This window comes from Malurus melanocephalus, unplaced genomic scaffold (assembly GCF_030028575.1).
Source record: "Malurus melanocephalus ecotype Western Australia unplaced genomic scaffold, MMel_1.1 scaffold_137, whole genome shotgun sequence".
NCBI classification, from domain to species: Eukaryota; Metazoa; Chordata; class Aves; order Passeriformes; family Maluridae; genus Malurus; species Malurus melanocephalus.
The window spans coordinates 1,763,763-1,782,960 of NW_026623369.1; the positions used below are offsets into that span (position 1 = coordinate 1,763,763).

Sequence of the window (19,198 nt, forward strand, 5' to 3'; positions counted from 1 at the left end):
TTTTGACTACARCTCTACTTTTAAATGCATGATTCATGGCTTATTGAGATCAGAGGAGACCAATATGATTCCTGTTCTGACCATTGCAGAATGCAGACCAAACCAGTGCAGCCAGAGCTGCCCATCTTGTACCCAGGAGACAGGGATATCCACGTTTTCCTATGCCCTTCTGTCCTGATGCACTAGTGCCTGTCTGCTTTGTGGTCTCACATCCTTGTTTTCATTAGTGTAGGTGWGAATGAGAGAGAGTTTTACATCAGTATGAGTGATTTGTGTTCAGATTCTGAGTTGCTAAAATGTCCCGTTTCACTAAATTTTGAGAGGAAAGTATATTTGTCGGTGCCAAAAGAAGACCTAGTTAGTTAACAAGACTTGCCTAGTTCATACCCTGGTGTGAGGTAGTTCTCTTTTGTGGGTGATGGTTTCTTTGGAAGATGGAGAAACGGGTCAGTGCCTTTTTATTAAAATAGGCTGTGAGTGTAGAGTCTACATCAGCAGTAGCAGCTCTGCACAGTGTTGCACATTTCTGCCAGTAAAATCAGGAGTCMTGAAGTGTCCAACTGAAAACAATTTTACCTCACAACATATAGCTAGAACTAATCAAGTATTCTGTAAATTGAATTAGGAAGGAAAAAAAGTAGATGAGATCTGGTTTTAGAAGCTAAATTACCAGGGAAGAARCAATTGTTGAAAAGAAAACAAAATAAGATCTCCAGGGTTTTTTCAGCCTTTTCCAAGGGTGCTGGACAGAAAAGAAAAGGGAATCCAAGCTATTTTTTCCCCAAGTTGCAGGCCATTTTTTTAAGATTTATGTCTGTGTCTGACATGACATGGGAAGGACTACGTGGCATAAGAAACCTGTCAGAACTAATCAGTCTTTAATTTCAGACAGAATGGGGGAAGACACTTGAAATTGTAACAGATTGTTTTGAAAAAATAACAAATACTTGCCTGGAAGTAATGTGTATTAGTTGTATACTAGTTACTTTGCATAAATAACTATGAATTCAGAAYAGTTGGTTCAACCATAGTTTGCATGTTAATTTGTTTTAATTTTGTTAACAGGTTGCATTTTTCCAGGTASCATTGTATTCTGTACTGCATTACATACACAAAAATCTGCAACCGTTTCCCTTCAGATGGAATATGAAATGTTATCACACGATTTTTTTAAATGAACCTGATCTTTTCACGTGTTCAGAATTCCTGTGAATTTCACTGGCTGTTCTTGTTGCTTGAGAATCATGGGACTGACTTCCCTATGAARCCCATTTCTTGCCATGTTCAGTGGGGTTGCTCTTCCATAGCCTGCTGGAGGGGAAGGCAGGATGACAGGAAAGCTCCTTTTGCAGAGGTGTCTCTCACCACGGTCTCTGGACAATGTCCATCTAGAGACAGGTTTGTGAAGAGAAGAGAGGAGGCCTTGAATGAGCACATTTTTCCAGTTCTCCACGTGAAAGGCCTGGCTGTAATCTTGGTAGGTGCTCTAATTTACGCAGAGCAGAAGAGTCAGTGTGTGGGCCTTGCTAGAGCAGCACTGTCCCTCCAGAGATGCTYGTGATGTGAAGGTGCCCAGGTTTTGGCTCATGGCATGCCTTGCATCTGGGCCATCACCAACTCCATACAAATCAGCCTGAGCGTTTGGCCTTACGGGTTTGAATTTGTCAGCAAAAAGGGTTGCCACACTGCAGACTTTTTTTTCCATTGCTGAATCTTGTGTCATGTGTGTGCAGTCTGTTGTGAACTGTCCTCCATGCAGGAGTTCGGACCGCGAGTGTGATTATTGCTCTGACGGATGGAGAGTTGCAAGATGCTCAGTTTTATTACGCAGAACAAGAAGTAAGTCACTTTTATGTTTATCCAAAATAATTTGTGTCAAACCTGTACACATTTAATGATTATATGGCTTTGTACTTAATGGCACTTCTTGCCTTTTTTTTAGGCCAACAGAGCCAGAAGCTTTGGGGCTATTGTTTATTGTGTTGGAGTGAAAGATTTCAATGAAACTCAGGTAACTTTCTTGCTTTYTCTTGTTGTGTTTTATTGTTGTACTATTGCACAAGTACCAGCATCAGATGAAGGCATTTATTTAATTACTYGAGGCATAAATCATTTCGTGTCACTATGATGTCTTTTAGCAAGTATGAAAGGGCCCAGTTTTGTTCACTGTAATTTTGTTTTCCTCATGATTTACGATTGTCTTTCTTTGCAGCTGTCAACRATTGCTGACAGCATCGATCATGTTTTTCCAGTTAAGGGAGGCTTTTATGCCCTAAGAGGAACCATTGATTCGGTAAGCTGGGTGTTCTGAAACGCAGTAAGGGATGCCCTTTACTGCAGTTAATAAAGCATAGATGAAAATGGTTACCAAAAATGCCCTTATCTAAATCTTTTAGATTCTCAAGAAGTCTTGCATTGAGATCCTAGCGGCTGAACCATCCAGTGTTTGTGCAGGAGGTAAGTTTCCACTGATGACTCTGATGAAATGTCAGTAGCTACCCAATGTGGTATTGGAACTGAAGCCTATGCATGTGTTAGAGCAGCATTTCAGGCAGTGGCTAAAGCCCTGCATGTTYCTTTTCAGCTTGAGAAAAACATTCTGACCCAAAAATCATCTTGCTGCTGTGTTTGAGTACCAGCTTGGAGAATTCACAGAGCTAACACTCAAGGAATTGGAGATACCACTTTCTAAAATATCTGAGAGAGACAAGAAAAGTGATTTAAAGCCAGACTGACAGGGATGTTTTAGGGTCTAAAGGCAATCTCACAAATTTCTGGAAAGGCTGCATTCCTGGGATCTGCTAGGACTTGTCAGCAGTTAGAACAAGATTTCACAAAACATTTACAGAAATTTAAGGTTTATTGAATCAAATGCAATTTGCTGCRTAGGCCAAGATGCCTCTCATGTTTTCCAAAATGCAGATGTTTTCTACTTACTTGAAAGAACCGTTATTCTTTATGGTAAACATGGAGGATACTCAGAAGAGCTGTTGACAATTGCATGCCTTTCAGGTTTAGTATATTTAACTTGGATTTGTTCTGGTTTATGTTAACATTTCTCTTGCTGGGTTTTTATCTACTCTAGAGGCTGTTGCAGCACAGTAAGAGTGATACCGTAAGTTTGCTGGAAGGTACAGTTTTCAGTATGGTTATTTAGCTCTAGTGTTGGTGTCTTGTGTTCATTTCCTTCCACACGGTAAAAAGGAGCACATAAAAAATGGCAATGGTGCATGAAAGCTGACCTTGAAAACAGATAAAACATGAAACTCAGGAAAAATGTAGTAAGTATCACAGAAGAGAAATTGTTCACTTCATTTCCACATGTTGATCACAATATGATCTTACCCTGAATGTTTCAATTTAGCATGAAACATTCTTGTATCKCTTGAATTATTCCAAAGTATATGATTGTGGAATAGATGTAAAATCTTGCCTGGAGAAAATTTAAAGGARTTATTTTCTTCTAAAAATATTGTGAGGTTGATTAAAAAAAAGAGCAGTTTTAAAGCAATTTTACATGCAAAGCTTATTGCAAGCCGTCCCRTTCAAGAAAAATTAATTTAGCTTCATGAAAACATGAGTGTTCCAAGAGGAGGGATTTCAGTAGTATTCTTGCAATTGTTTGGAACAATGTGAAGAATATTAGATAGTTGAATTTGAAATCATTTTTCAAAAGGAATGTGGAAAATATTGTTATGGAGTATTTGAGAAAATAAATTCTCATTAAAAAGTCTTTCAACAAAATTAGTATCTTTCAGCAAAAAGAGTAAAATTTCTTTATTTTTTTGAAAGAATAATGAGTTTAAACAACTTCATTTTTTTCTAAGCTTGCTAGGTAACAAGTTTATGATAAATGTGATTTAAATTACACAAGTATGCTTTTAAAATAATTTGCCCTTAACAATATTGTTTGGGGTTTTTTGGCCTTGGATCTGTGGAAGTTTTTCATTGTCTTTGTGGCTTTCAAACAAGACCAATATAAATTGGGCAGAATCAGCTTAGGCGTATTGCTACTGGTTGAACAAGGTACTGGCACTTCTTTCACTTAAATTCTGAGGTTTGGTCTGTCCCCGTTGACAAAGCAAGGGCTGGCACATGGTGAAGCATTGCTGCCCARTCTCCACGTGCTTGAACGTTTGTAGCACCAGCGAGCTTGAAMATGGGAGGAAGCCAAAGCTGCAGCTCCACATGGTGTACACTGTTTGTTTACTGTTGTATTTAAAGTATTAAGGTCTTTAGCACTAAGAATCAGGCCTGTAATAGTATTTATTATTATCCCACAAGCCACAGTTAAATTGCCTCCTGCAAGAGGTTTTTACAGCATGAGGCTACAAATATTTACATTTGTGCTAGATTTATTATCCTTTATTATCCCACTCGCTTCAACATAGCTGGAGGTTCATCTGTRTAGCTGTGTGCACCACTGTTTCCTAGAGGGAATCTCCTGGGATTAAACAACTTTTTTCATGGTCATGTGAATCCAGATCTTGAGTTCAACACACTGGACAATTACAGTGCTACTCTCTGTGTAATGTGGTTTATTTTCTTAATATGCTTCACTTGGACTTTAATGCAAAAAAATAGCGAAGCCTATGAAATAATGTCAGAATTGTWATGCATATTAAATTTAGGTAATTACTGATACAGTTTACTGATAATATATTGTTAAGATAAATAGCCATTGAATCCTTGTCGMAATTTATGTGAACTTGCATGGTATATGTACCCATTGGCTGAAAACTAGAACATAACATTTTCTAGAAATGCAATATTCCTCCACCTTTTAGGTTAAGAATATTTTTGTTTGTTTTTCTGATTTTTTTTAATGTATAATAGAAATTTGCATTTCAAAATAATGATTGAAAAATAGTGGCCAGTTGCAAAGAGTGCAATATTATTATTCTCCATCAAAGATATTTATCTGTTTACAGGCTTGAAGTGTGTATCTCTCCATACCTTTTTGTATGAAACTTACCTGAGTGAGATGATAATTTTTTCAGCTTTTATTTAGCATTGCTAATAATTTTTACTATTTGGTATGAGATAATGAGAGGTTKGTGTGGCTCAGTGGAAACAAGTTATGATCAGGACAATGCAGGGTCTGAGCCATTCCTTGTAAATGTTCTTGTAGTTACTACTGCAATGGTGATTACTGGTGATCTTGGCTTCATTTTTGACTTGTCAGAGGTTCAGTAAAACGCTAATGGAACCATTTCTATGTGTTGACAATTCCAGTTGGRACTCTGGCTTTCTGTGACGAAGCTATCTGGCAAGTCCATTTACAGATTGATCTCATCATATTGTGACAGCTATGTGACGTTTAATGCTTTTTGACCCTGCAAATTCATTGTCCCCAATGTGGAGCAGTGTAGCTGGGTCCTTCCCATTCCCTCTGATTTAAAGTGACCAAGACATGCAGCCTGTAAACAGGCTATCAGTGCAGAATCAGAGGTGCCTCGTATCCCGTTTGACAGCATCATTGCTTTGATTATGCTTATGGTACACAGATGTGATTGAAAGGTTTTGTTGGATGTGGCATCCTACTGGCCACATCAACTACCAGGTGTGGATGCAAGCAGTCAGCTTCTCATCAGAGTCAGAGAAGCGGAGCCGACAGCGCAGCCAGTGCACACCAGCTTCAACCTACCATCTCGCTGCCAGCGCCGCCCGGTTATTTCAGTGCTGACCTTTTTCCCTTCGCTGTCTTGTCAAAAGCTGCATTCTATGATCTGACAGTAACTAAGGAAGAAAAGGACGCAGCCAGAGCCAGGGCGCAAAATTAAATGGAATTAGCCATTTCAACAGACCATCATCCAGAGCACGTTAATGCTCCACAGCAACCGAGGGGGCAGGCTTCTTAACAGCAACAAACCCAGTACCAGCTGTTTACATTTCTCTGCAAGTCTGGTGTATTGTCAGCTTGGGGTGGTGGACAGGTTATCACCTGATGACTTGTTCACAACTGGCTGTGCTGTGTTCCAGTCACAGTGGAAAGAACAGTAGGAGAGGTAAACTGTCTTGACAAGACTAAACTTCTGGATGTAGCTTTTAGCTTTGAAAACCAAGGAAGTTTCTTACTTGCTGCATCTTTTTAAAGCCACTGAAACATCTACAAGTTAAGCTTTTGTGATTGTTGCCTTTTCAGGCCATTAATTCAGGAGAAGGGGAAGAAAAATTTAAGTGTGATTTTGTTTTAGCAAACTTCTTTTAAAATATAAAATTGAAATGGGGGGAAAATTATCATCTTGGCTGGGTGTTCAAGTTCACATGCAATTTCACATAAAGTCACTGTCAAGTGGGCTGGCTACAAGTAAGTCTGGCAGTGTGTGGTCCCAGGCAGGTAGTTCTGGTGAGTGGCCAGTTGTCTTCAGGACTGGTCATGACTCTCAGCTCTACTGGCAAAAATAAGGGATGCTCATCAAGARTAATTCTCAGTATATCAGCTGGGTTAGATGTAGAATGGCTCCAGGCATGAATATGACTGAGAGTAACTCAAGATTCTTACTGGAGTAAGAAGCAGATGAATCTGCCCAACAGTCCATTTTCAATTGTTTAGAGGAATGCCCACAACCCCCAGTGAGAACCAGGATGTTTCCCTTCCCATTAAAAAGAGRCCAAATTCTGGTGATGGATTTGTATATTTGACAGAAATCGTGGCAGGTCTCTCCTTGTGCCACTCACTGGTGGTTTCAGCTGCTGGAGCAGGGATATGGGGGAAAAGCACAAAGGAAATGGTGGTGCCTAGGAGGTCCTCAGATATTCCCATGCAGASCAATCTTAGTGGGGCTGTGCATGGACTTGGTGCATGGGCAGGGGCAGTATTGATTCCCAGGGTTTGTACCAGATGCAAAGCTTTCTCTTTGAGTTACAGGAGGTTTGGGAGAGGAGTCCTGTCTGTCAGTGCCTGCCTGAACAGAGCTGCTGCTGCTGCTGAAAGCCTAGTGCCATCTCCATGAAGATTAGGGGGAAGGACTGGTGATTGTGTTTAACACAGGTGTCTGTCCCAAAAGCCATGGAGGAGCCATGAGATARCATCAGTGAAGTCAGACTTAGCTTTATTGTGGCACCTCTAAGGCATTGCAGTTCTGTGTTACACTTGTGGGAGCTGACTTTCCACAAAGAGAAGACTCTGAAGCACTAATKCCACTGTAGCACTTGGGCATTGCTGCTGAAAGAGTGTCAGTGTGAATGTTTTATTTCAGACATACWTCAGAGAACAGCAATTGTCATGTTTTAATTCAGGTCACTGTGAACAGAAATGCTGTATTGGAATTATTTCTCATAAATCTTCTGTATTTTTATTCACAGAATCCTTTCAAGTTGTGGTAAGAGGCAATGGCTTTTATCATGCAAGGAATATCGACCAGGTACTCTGCAGCTTCAAGCTCAATGACAGCCTTACTATCAGTAAGTTTGCAGGCTGGTGGATTTCAGTGATTCCCGGGGCTGTGTCACCTCATGCACAGGCGCACTCTCATCCATATTAAGGGGGAGTCCTTGCAGCAGATGTGTGAGGGGATTGGGGTGGAAGCAGACACGTAAAAGAAGTTTGAAAGGAATCCTTAGTCAGTGCAGCAACCTGTGGGCACTGTGTTGTGAGTGCTGCACGGGGCATACTGCTGCACAGTGACCTTAGCACCGTTGTAGTGATGCACGTGGGTGAGGCACAGAGCAAGAGTACTGGGGATCAGGTTTTAAGATGGAAAATTAAAATTGCATGCTATTTTGATGCCTTGGTGGTGTTTTCAGTTTTTATTCACTGGTTGAGAAGACAMTTGCAATAAAACCAGGCCTCCCAGGCACACTTTGTTCCTCTCTGACACCAGTTACTGATCCCATCACAGCAACTGTGTAACATGGGAACTCCCTGTTGCTGTGCTGAACAGGGTCTTTTGTTTGCAACCAGGCAAAAGACTGAATGGCCAAAAAAATACGGAGTGTCCAGTTTCTCAGCAATCCTCTCTCATTCCTGAGAAGCTGTGTGTGTCTGGCAGGGTGTAGCAGGGTGTGGGGAGGGGAGCTCTGCTCCTATTTCATATATKCTACCCTTGTGGCCTGAGCACAGTGGAGGCTTTCATATCCTGTCGTGGCCAGACTGGTGCCTCCCTAGCGGTGAATTCACTTACAAGAGCAAACACATGAATTACTCCTTCATTTGCCATCCTAGTTGTCTTTGTCAATGCTGCAGTCAATCMGCCCTGGTGGTCTCACATTTATTCTGTTACAGATATGCTTTAACCAGGATTTTTTTTTATTTTGTGTAGTACTGCTACTTGCCAATACACCAAGTTCATCTGTTGCTGTCATTGGTGTCAATGCTTCTCAAGGGGTTGGACTGCTTGAAACAATTGTTTTTTTTTCCATCCCTGATAATCATACTAATTTCTTTTCAGATGAAAAGCCAAGTTTTGTTCATGATACTTACTTACTTTGCCCTGCCCCAGTGATAGAAGATGCTGGACAGTAAGTATTGCTTTTCAGTGTGTGTCAAGAGAGAGTGAACTTCTTGATGAGGATGTCATTACTGAGCCAAAGGCTCAGGATTTTGCCCAGAGTGTCAAGCTAATAACTTTGTGTGTGTCATATTGCAGCCATCTCCTTTTGCCGAATCCTTTCCTAGCAAGAGTCAGCATAGCTCTAAATCAGTGTKGGGTCTTCAGCACAGTTTAACCAAAGGTCTTCTTGCACCATGGCCCCCTATCACAGGATCACAGAATGGTGATTCCTCCTCTCTTCCTATATCCTGTTTTTTCAGACCAAAAGTTAAATTGAAGACAAACTTTTAATTTTGTTGGAAAGGAGGTGCTTAATTTGAATTCCTTTGCTGCTGTTGTATATGATGCTTCCTGTTATTTTGTTCTGCTTTGTCTAAGTTGATATTTTTCAGCCTTTTTTATCTTGTAGCCTTCTGGGAGACATACCCTACCTTTTCCCTAGGTGATCTGGTGGGTGCTTAAATAGTGTACTGGGGTTAATACACTTTTATATTTATGGGTGAAGGAAATTAATTTGGTGAGGTTTTGTATTTTTTTTAACTATTACTTTATTTTTTTTTTCTCCCTTAGACCCATTCTCTGATATTGGAGAATGGTTAGGGGTAGATTCTTCTTAAATTTCACTGGCATTTCCATGTTTTTACCCTTTTTGACTGCTATGAAGTTATTCTGGATTTCCTTGGATACAAAGAACACATTCTGACTCATTAACAGAAAGTTTTCTTTAAATAAATAGAAGTTTTGGAGTTTTTTGTGCTATCTACAGCAGCACTACAATTGTCTGCTCACTGTCTTAGTGCCCTCTGCCCCAGGTGGGATGGGGGTATTTTTATTAAAGAGTGTATGTCCCAGCTCCATTAGGGTAACATAGAAAGGATGCCTCCTGGGCAAGCAGGGAGGCAAATATATGTATGTGCCTGAGGCCATGAAAATGCCCTGACCTGACATGCTGTCCATRCATGCTCCTAAACCAATGGTTAAAACAGAGACAGAGTAATGGTAACAAATGGGTGTAAAGATGGCACTAAAAATAAGTGTATCTGTTTTGTGCTCTAGGGTGGTTTTCCTACAAGTCAGCATGAACAACGGRCTAACATTCATTTCCAGCTCTGTCAGCATCACCAGCACACAGTGTGTAAGTAATTCCAATGGGGCTTGACAGAGGAGCCATGAGACCTTGGGAAGAGATGGCTGTTCTTCCAGCAAAGCCTCCTTCAGTGAGCATGAGCTCTGTGCAGCTTCTGCATCACTGCTGCTGACTGGATCTGTGCAGCTCTGGGGAAGATAACCAGGRCTACTTAAGAGCAAATTGTTATTATGATGGTTTAATCACAGTTTTCTGAGTAAAAAAATTATAATAAAAGGCACCATACCCATTCTTACCCCAGGAGGGAGCTCCTCAAAACTGGGATCTTAACAGAAGGAGATCTGAGAAAATTATGGAAGGAGCATCAGGCAGCCACACCCTGTTGAGCCCTGGAGTCCCTGATGGGATCTGGGGTAAAAGGTGCAACTGTTAGGACTTGTATCTGGAAAAGCTACAGAGGGAAAAGACAGTGATGCCTATCCTGCATCACATGGTCAAAAAGACCAGGTGGAGTGTCGGGGATGAGCAGCTAGAAATGAYCCTTTATTAAAATCTCATTTTTAGAATCAAATAAGCAAAATTAAGAAACTAACTGCTAGATAAGCAGCTGTCTTCTTTGCCTTGGGGTAAAAATAGGCAGTGCCYATAGCTGTTGCAAGTACAATAATTAAATATGTGCCCTTGTACTTGTGGTATAAGCAAATTGGCTGAAGAACCTGATAGCAGTTTGTATCAAACTTGAGCTTTATTGTTATTAGTGTCAAAAGGACTTTTATAGCCTATGCCAAATGCTGTCATATTGGTTTGTAATCATTGTTGGCCATTTTGACAGCTGGAGAACAGGAGGGCAGGAATGCAGATAGAGGTGACTAGAACTTGTGAATCTAATTTTCTGATGTTTTCAGCAATGAAGGTGGGAAATATCACACCAGATTGCTGGAGCAGTCTGGGGTGCACTGACTCAATTTAGAAGGGATGTGTTTGCTTCGTCACTGAATTATTTCAATTTTGCCAAAGCTCTCTTCCAAATTTTCTATACTGAGGACTGATATTTTCACATTTTATTCCACTCTTTTACCTCAGGTATGATAAAACCTTTTAAGTCAGCAGTGAAACACAAGTGTTAACTGGTGCATTTAGTTACCCATATGTAATCTATTTCTGATGAAGACTGAAGTCTCAGCCCTAACTGGGGTTGCTAAAGGCCAGAGCATGGATGGAGGAAGCTTTTCCTCTCGGTAGCCTTAGGATAAAGAGAGGAATCCCATCTCCAGTCATGTCAATCTGACAGTTTTTGACCAGCCTCTTGCAGATTGAATGTGAAAGAGGCAAGAAGGCTGATTTGCAGCTGAAACAAAAATACTGTCTTGCTCCTGTTACGTCCTATAAGTAGGGAGGTTGGCAGTTCAGTTCCCAACTTCGTCTTARTTTCATGCATTTCACTCTTCTCGTTTTAGAGATTCCCTCCATTTCCTTTCCTCTCCTGTTTCCTCTTCTGTGGGTGGCAGTCAGCTGGCCTGCTCAGCTCTCCTCCCCAGCTGCTCCTTCTGTCCTTTCTGTACAGTAAGTATCTTCACTATAATCCAAAAGCTTCTGTGTGATCCCCATGCTTATTTCTGTTCAACTGCATGAAGTCTGCTATTTTCGTTTCAAAGTCCAGCTTCACTATGGTGCTTTGTATCATTAAAATCATTAAAAGAAGACTCTTTAGCTTCTTGCTGCCAGCAGCTTCTGAGCTACTGCTGGCAAACGTCTCAGCAATTTATATGTGCAGTCAGCACAGAAAAATGATGCCTGGGAACAAAGACTACAAGGAGGTAATGTGTGTTTGGAGCAATAGTAGCAGTGGCACTGCATTGCTACTGTGCTTGGATTTATTTCTAAGGAGTGCAGCAATACTTCTTAAAGTTATGCTTGATTTTTATTCACTCTTTTTCAGCAAACTGATTACACTGGCAATTCATTTCTCTTCAAGTATCTGCTTTCCAGATGCATTAGTGCCTCATGGGGCCATGGGAGGGCCAGAGAGGGGGACTAAGAGCTGAACTGCAGCTGGCTATTTTGTCCTCTAACAGGATTTATTTGAGCAGGRAGTCTGGCACATGTTGGAGCAATCCAACTGCTCCCTGGCTAAATGAAGGTGAGCTAAACAGCATATCCCAATACAGGTCATTTTGTTGCATCTGTCACAAAAAGCCACATAGCAGTGGAGAGATGGTGATGCTGTGACACAGGTATGGGATACTGGGTTACCTGCCTAAAAGCATGGAGCATGCCTCAAAGCATGATGGCTCTAGGAATTGACCTGAGAAAGAACTAGGTGTCACCGAAGTTGGTCATTCAGGATCTCACCCAGACTTTGCAAAGCTCTTATTCCACCTTTTCATTGTCTGAGGGGARAAACAAATACACTTAGAACAATGAAGGGAATCCCTGTTCTTAGAAGGAGCTTAGCATCAGTTTCTGGTGCCATGGAAATTCAGCAACCMGTTTTAGATTTAATGAGGTGAATCTCATGGACTTTATCATATAGCAGTCGCTTTTGGAATATGCTTTCTTTCCCTTTATCCACYCACCTATCCTTCGAAAATCTCTTACAGCTTCCTCTCTAGCAACTCCTCTTTCCTCAGCCTGATTGACAGACCTTTCTTCAAACTCTTTCACATCTTTCACTAGGCTTTCCTCTGTTTTTTTGCTTAGTTTTGCCTGTTCTCTGATACCCCATTGCTGGTGAATCAAACCTCAGATTTTGAAAATCTACCATTGAAGAGGCTTCTTTTTTCAGTATTAAAAAAATAGCTGAAACACCACAGCTAATCTTAATACCATTCCAGAACCCAGTACAGGCTAAGGATAGGGCATGTTCCAGTATGTCACTGCCCATGTGCAATAAATGTTTACTTTCCAAAAGTAAACAAATGTTTACTTTCCATATGTGCATTATATGTTCTGCAGAAAGCAAGCAGCATAGGAAAACCTGATTCCTGTAGTCATCAGAGTAATAGAGAATTAATATCTCTGGTGAATGCACTGAAGTGAAATGCTCCAAGTGCAAAGGATCCATCAAGATTTACACMRAAAAATCAGAGTTGTGATTCTCTTTGGTTCCCTAGCTGCTCTGAAAAGCTGATTTCAACTGTTAACACATGATTGTTTGTTTGTTTCTAGTAATTTTAAAGGAAATTTAACTTTGATTTTTAAGATGTAGATGCTTAGCTCTCCAATCCCAGAGTCTCACTGTTCTCTGCTGAGAGATCATAAGATCATATGAATCAGAAAGCCTTAAGATAATAATTACAAAATCCCTTTAAAAATAGTCAAACCAGCCATAAGAAGCATACCAAGAACAAGCAGCCTTATTGACTGGTCTGCATAATCACTCAGGCTGAGGTTGTGTGAGCAGTTCGAGTCGAGGCAGCGCGGGCAGGTTTGGGAGCTGATGCACTGAGCAATTTGTGCTCTGTTCTGTGACACTGACATGTGAGCAGTTACCCATATGGTCTGAGCTTCAATATCCCCATGCTTTTAATGTCTGTATTTGCATACTCTGCATCTCTAGGAATGGAAGGTTACTCTGCACACGTGGGGGTCTGGTTGCATGGAGTTTGTGATGCTGTTCTGACAGTATTAAGGGACTTGTCAGCACAGAATGGGTTGTRTRCAAGTTTAGCCTTGAATCTGGTGGGCTGTAAACATACTGTAAATTCATGCATCAATTATACATATACACACAACAAACAGGGCATGCTTTCTTGATTTTGTGGCTTCAGATACTGATGTGACCATAATCATAATAGTAATTAACTGCACAATCTGCCTGAGACCTCATAGTGAGKGAAAACTGACTCTGAATGTGTAACTTCAGGACTCCTGTCCTCACTGAGACATACAAAGGCAACTCAGAAATAATCATCTTGTTTGCAGCTGACTGGGACCATCCTTTTCATTGCTCTTCTGATTCTCTTTCTGCTGCTGGCTCTGGCTCTTCTGTGGTGGTTTTGGCCCCTTTGCTGCACGGTGGTAAGTATAGTTTTTTATTCTATTGACTTGGTTTCATCTATTCTCTACCAAAGAACAGAGTTAAAGTGTTGGAGTGGGTTAACCTTGCTTAAGAAAAACATTGCCACATTTGTAAAGCCCTGATTCAACAATTTGCTTAAAGTGCTTTTTGAAGTTACTCTAATCTGGGTTTTTGATTGTTGCAAGGCCTGTATGATTTTTACCTTGAATGAGAATTGTAAATAAGCTCATGGATGTGATTCAGGTTTCTGTAGGGATCGAGACCTCTTTTACACCASCTTTGAAACCTACTGCAGGAAATGTGATGAATTGATTTACTAATGWGTGCATAAGCTTTTACGGTCCTCTATAAATGCAAGAGTTAGGAGGTTTTTGCATTTTGTTSGTTTCTTTAATTTATTYAGAGGAGCTGCAGATTCTGAATKAATATCTTTGCACTAACTTGGTAGYTATTATGGTATTTTTCAGGCAGAACTACCAGGGTTACTTACTCTRAAGCACTTTTTGACTCATCATACAGTTCTGTGGATTTAGCATCTCACCTGGGTTTATTTAATGCCTGCTGAAAAGCAACGGGGATAATGGGAGGATTGAATGTGGGGAAATGGAGCAGGGTGACTCATTTGTGATGCAGGCAAGAAAGCAGAGAGGATGTAGTATTGAATGGATGAACCCTACCATTTTCTCAGCTTTCTGCATTATTTACGTATTCCAGGTGATCAAGGAGCCGCCGCCACCACCGCCTCCGGAGCCTGTAAGTGCTGTTTTTGAGCTGTGGCCCTGCCTGCAGCCACTGTAGTGTACTGTGCTGCCCTGGAATGTCAGCCCTGTAGGTGTCTTAATGACACCTTGAAGGCTGTGAGAGGAAGTCCTCTGGGTCAGGACAGTTATTTCTGCCTTCTGGCCTCTTTACATACAGACAGCAAAACTGCTTCCATCCAGGGAGAAAGCAATTGAATAACCTGAAAGTCCACAGACCAACAGTTCCTATGGTATTTTGTTCCTTCTGCTGTGCATCAGACAGGTGTGTAAGCAAATCTTTGCTTCTCAAGCTGTGCTGACAGCTGTCCCTCCTCCAGTAAAGCTGCCGTTGTTCTCAGCAGGAGTTTAGCCCAGATTGGCAGTAAGGAACTGTCTGGCAGCTGGAAGAAAGGACAGCAAAGGCCACATTCTTGTGGCTTTGCTACAGGAGAGAAGACAAAAGCCTGCCCTGGCTGTGGCTCTTCTGAAGAGTGACCTTTGGAAGGACATTTAGCCTTTCTCCATTTAGGTTTTGAGCTGTTTGAGGCAGGGTTGTATTTATTTCTTTTGGGGACAGTATCTCAGGGACCCTGACCTCAGCTTAGTTTCACCATACAATTTCATGAAAATAATARTAGTAAATAAAAGCACCTCCAGAAAAAACTTATGCCTGCCTTTCTTTCTTTCCTAGGCATAGACAGTTAAATGATGGAAAAATACTTTSCTAACCCACAAGAGAAGCTTATAGTTTACTGCTAACTTGCTGTAACTTGGCATGAATGTAAGGAGGCAGCCACAGCTACTGTTTTGAGGTTGCCAGAAGCCACCATTAGTGTGTATGTGATTCTGTTACTTGTCCTGAGCAGCAGCACTGTGACAATTTAACTTTAGAATGCACACCAGAATTCAAGCTGGGGTTAGTGTGATCAGKGCTATCACAGAGCCTGCAGTTGCAGTCGTGCTGCACTTGAAGGAGGTTTCAGAGAGCATCACACCCATGCAGAAGTTCCAGATGCTTTGCAATTATTCTCAGCAGCAGAGATTTTAAATGCAATCAGAGAGGATGAACTGATGCAAGCCTCCAGKAATAACACAGAATACAGATGCTAGCCATCCCTTTTCTTGGCCTTGTCTTTATTCAGTGTGGATTGTAATAATTCTGTATTGTAACAATTGTGTAATGGATTACATTTAGCACTAGGCTCCCTAGGTACGATGTCCTGCCCTTCAGTGATACAGTGTGGTATTGCTACTTTTAAAYTGAATATAGGTGTGTAAAATGTGTTCTAAAGCACCAGCATTAAATTTCCACATCATAGCTGTTAATGCTGCTTTGCTGTGTGTTCAGTGTAGGGGATATTTGCTATAAATCCTTTATCAACTGGAAAAGTATCAGCTGTTWTGAGTGACTGTGTCCTGCTAGAGTCAGGTCTGCCAAGAATAAGAGCTGTGAGACCTGAACACATAGAAGTTGTGTTACATTGCATAGAAGAGTCACAGTATCTTACTCAGGTTCACAATGAAATCAAATACAAATGAATTTAAAATGCTGATGTGGTTCACCRGGTGCTGATTTAGATAYTGCATGAAATGRGATAAAATCTGTGTCTTTATACTCTCAAAAAAAAGCTAACTGAAACAGCACCAAACCCAACAGCAAACCACAATACCTTTGTTGTATATTTATTTCCCTGGTTTGGGATAAAAACAAAATAACAGGAACAAAAAAGTGGTAAAACAAACMCCAAAGAGCCAAACCACAACAATAAAAAACCCAAACTCAAACTTCCCTTACTAGTTCATGAAAATGTCAACTCTAGTCTTGCCTGGCTGTACTAAAGAATTTGTTGGAGGAACTGATCTGTTGAACTGTAGCTGAGAGATCACATGTCACTGAATAATTGATGGAAATACMTTTCTCCAAKGTATAACCCAAAAGATAAATACAARCAAAAATTAAARCGTGGTTTTCAAAAGCTGTTATTGTTTYTTTTGGCTGTTAATTTCTTTTACATTCCAATAAAAACATGCAGGGCAATTTTGAGAAAATGCCATCTAGTAGTGTAACTGTAATTTCTATCCATCTGTAGTATTTGTGTTTCACTTGATTTTTGTTGTTGTTGTTTTTAAAATTAAAAAGTAAGTTCAGGTAGTGTTTCTAGAAACATACTTGAATAGATGAAAAGTGGTAGAGAGCATTGTGCTTGACCAGTCCAAGTCCAGCACACACAGCTGCATATCAGCATGAGGTAAAGTTATTTGAGGAATGAAGAAAATATTGTTGGAGGCTTGTTGGGCCCTTTCCTTAGCTGTGTGTGTACTTGGAGAGTGTCAGGCTGTGGCTTTCAGATGCCTTGACTTAGTGTAACGATACGGAGTCTGAGAAATCCCAGTTTCTTTGCTTGACTCAAGATGATAGAGCTGGAGGTGTGTTCCCAGGCTTGTTGAACCAGAAACATTTGCCAGTTTTTAGTTAAGCAAGAGCAGAAAAATGAACCTGGAGTTAATTTCTGATTCAGACTCTCGAATGTTCCACAAGAATAATCTTMAGTCTTTATAATTGCTCTGGTTATGATCTCCCTGACAATTGTGAGATGCTCCTGTCTGAACCCTATTCCAAGCTGCACAGCTTGAGCCAGACTCCACAAGGCATCAAATAGTGAAAAATAACTGGTTACAGCTGCCAGGAGAAAGGGGTCTGATGCACATGTTAGAAAACTCAACAGTGGTTGCTTTTTCTTCCTCTCTGAAGTGACATTAAGTTCTAAAAGTGCAAATAATAAATTATTTCTTTGGGATAACTCATCTCTGCAATTTCTGCATAGCATAGTGGCAAGCCAGTATAGTGTGCAATTCATCTGCACTTTGCCTTTCCTTACGAATCAATTGGGGTTTTGGAGTCAATGTACATTTGACTAAATAAAAGCAGCCTGGAGAGAGGAATAGGCAATCMTCTCTGGCCTCCCTAGTTAAAATTGCAGCTGCAGAGACAAGACACTTTTCTGTTTTTTGTCAGCAAATAAGCATAACACACAAAGCCAGTTATCCAAGGATTGGACCATAGGATATTCAGCAATATCTCCCTGTCTTTCCCACAGGACTCAGATGATGAAGATGGATTGCCAAAGAAGAAGTGGCCAACCGTGGATGCATCTTATTATGGAGGTCGAGGTGTTGGTGGGATTAAGAGGATGGAGGTATTTGGCTTGTTCTTTAGTGTTATAAACCCCAGCACATTTAATTAAAAATTGTACCACTTTGTTTCTATGTGATTTTTGAATAGGACTGGAGACTGGGATTTAATCAGGGCTTGTCCGCCTAATTTGCACCTGCTGTCCAAGTARCAGGCATCAAGCTGCTATCATTTTCATGAATAATTAAATGAATTATGAGCCAGAGAAAATTTGCAGGTTAAGAAATTAGATAAGCACCAAAAGAAGTTTTAATTTWGTGAATAGAACCCTTTGGTGCAGTTGTGTCCCATTTTCTTGTCAAAGGAATTAAGGCACAGCTGGTTTTATATTTGAAGATGCTGTCTATGCAGTGCCTGGTTTCTGTGAAAGGGAAAGCTTCTCAGCCAGTTCCTGTGAGACTGTAGGTGAAGTATTGCATCTTAATATCCTTCACCATTTTCCTTGGAAGAATTTTATCCTTGATGCTGAGAGTGCTGACTGTGACAGCTTGGAGCATATATTGCTCTTGAATGCAGAGTCCCTTTTCTGCTTGAGCTAAGTCAGACAACAACATCAGATATTAGGATATTAGATATTGGGAAAAAYTGCTTCACTGAAAGGGTGATCAGGAGTTGAAACAGTGTCCTCTTACCGTGTGCTCTCCTGACTTCAGGTGCGATGGGGAGACAAGGGTTCAACAGAGGAAGGAGCAAAGTTGGAAAAACCCAAAAATGCTATTATTAAGTTGCCAGAACAGGAGTATGAGCCGTGGGAACCCAAGCCGAAGAAGCCCCATGTGAGAAAACCACCTTCCCAGCGAAAATGGTATACTCCAATCAAGGTAACATGTCTGACCCTCCATTTTACCAAGTCTCTCATGTCATGTAAGATACAATATCCCACTTCCTTTGCACAGCTTTTCTTTCAGTCGAGCTGAGGGAGCCTATTTAGAAAAGTGGCCATTAATCCTCATCTTTGCCTGGTTTTGGGACATGAATTGCACCTGGCACTGTGGTGTTGTATTTTGTTGAGAAGAGTAGAGGGCATGAACAGAGCTCTTCCTTTCCTCAGCTCACACTGTCTTTCCAGGTACTCTTGCCTGGGTTGCAGCAGCAGATCACTTGAATCTTAGGGAGGGCAGATACTGTTTTGTGCCATCTCAAGGCTGTATGGAAAAGGATCAGATAAAGTGCACTGTCCTTGCTTTGACTGCATTGTGGCTGAGGCCTTCGGTTGAGATCCAGCTCTGTTTACCCCTAGTTCAGCCATGAGACAGTAGTTGATKGATTTTTGGGCAAGTCACTCAGTCCCTCCATGTTTTCATCCCTAGTTCTCCTGTGTCATTATAATGTCTGGGGTTTCCATGTCTTTTAATGGATGTGTCCCAACACCTAATGTAAGATTAACACCTTAAAGTAACACCTGTGTAATTGTGCCTCTTAATGGAGTCGCTCTCATCCTCCCTGCATGTTGGGTATTTGGCTCGCTGTATATTGGGCATTTTTTACCCCACTGGGGTTCTTCTGGTTGTCCAGTTAAGCAGTGTACAAGGGGCAAGGGCACAGGATGAGTGTGTATGCACAGCTTAATACAGAAAAGCTGTACCAACCCACATGTGGTTTAATCTGGTGCTCTTTTCACCATATTTCTTGGTCACATCTTGCTTTTTTTTTTTTTTTTTT

The 19,198-nt window shown here is 40.9% G+C and overlaps 1 protein-coding gene across 1 annotated transcript in view; it reads left to right on the top strand.

Annotated features, from left to right (window-relative positions):
• Positions 1-19,198, top strand: part of ANTXRL (ANTXR like) — a 54,939-nt gene that overhangs the window by 14,007 nt on the left and 21,734 nt on the right. Inside the window, exons 6-16 of the mRNA XM_057371005.1 lie at positions 1,760-1,839; positions 1,943-2,011; positions 2,213-2,293; positions 2,397-2,457; positions 7,309-7,407; positions 8,394-8,463; positions 9,552-9,630; positions 13,507-13,602; positions 14,318-14,356; positions 17,442-17,540; positions 18,190-18,357. Of these exons, the coding sequence (XP_057226988.1) occupies positions 1,760-1,839; positions 1,943-2,011; positions 2,213-2,293; positions 2,397-2,457; positions 7,309-7,407; positions 8,394-8,463; positions 9,552-9,630; positions 13,507-13,602; positions 14,318-14,356; positions 17,442-17,540; positions 18,190-18,357 (941 nt within the window). The remainder of the gene's footprint in view (positions 1-1,759; positions 1,840-1,942; positions 2,012-2,212; positions 2,294-2,396; positions 2,458-7,308; positions 7,408-8,393; positions 8,464-9,551; positions 9,631-13,506; positions 13,603-14,317; positions 14,357-17,441; positions 17,541-18,189; positions 18,358-19,198) is intronic.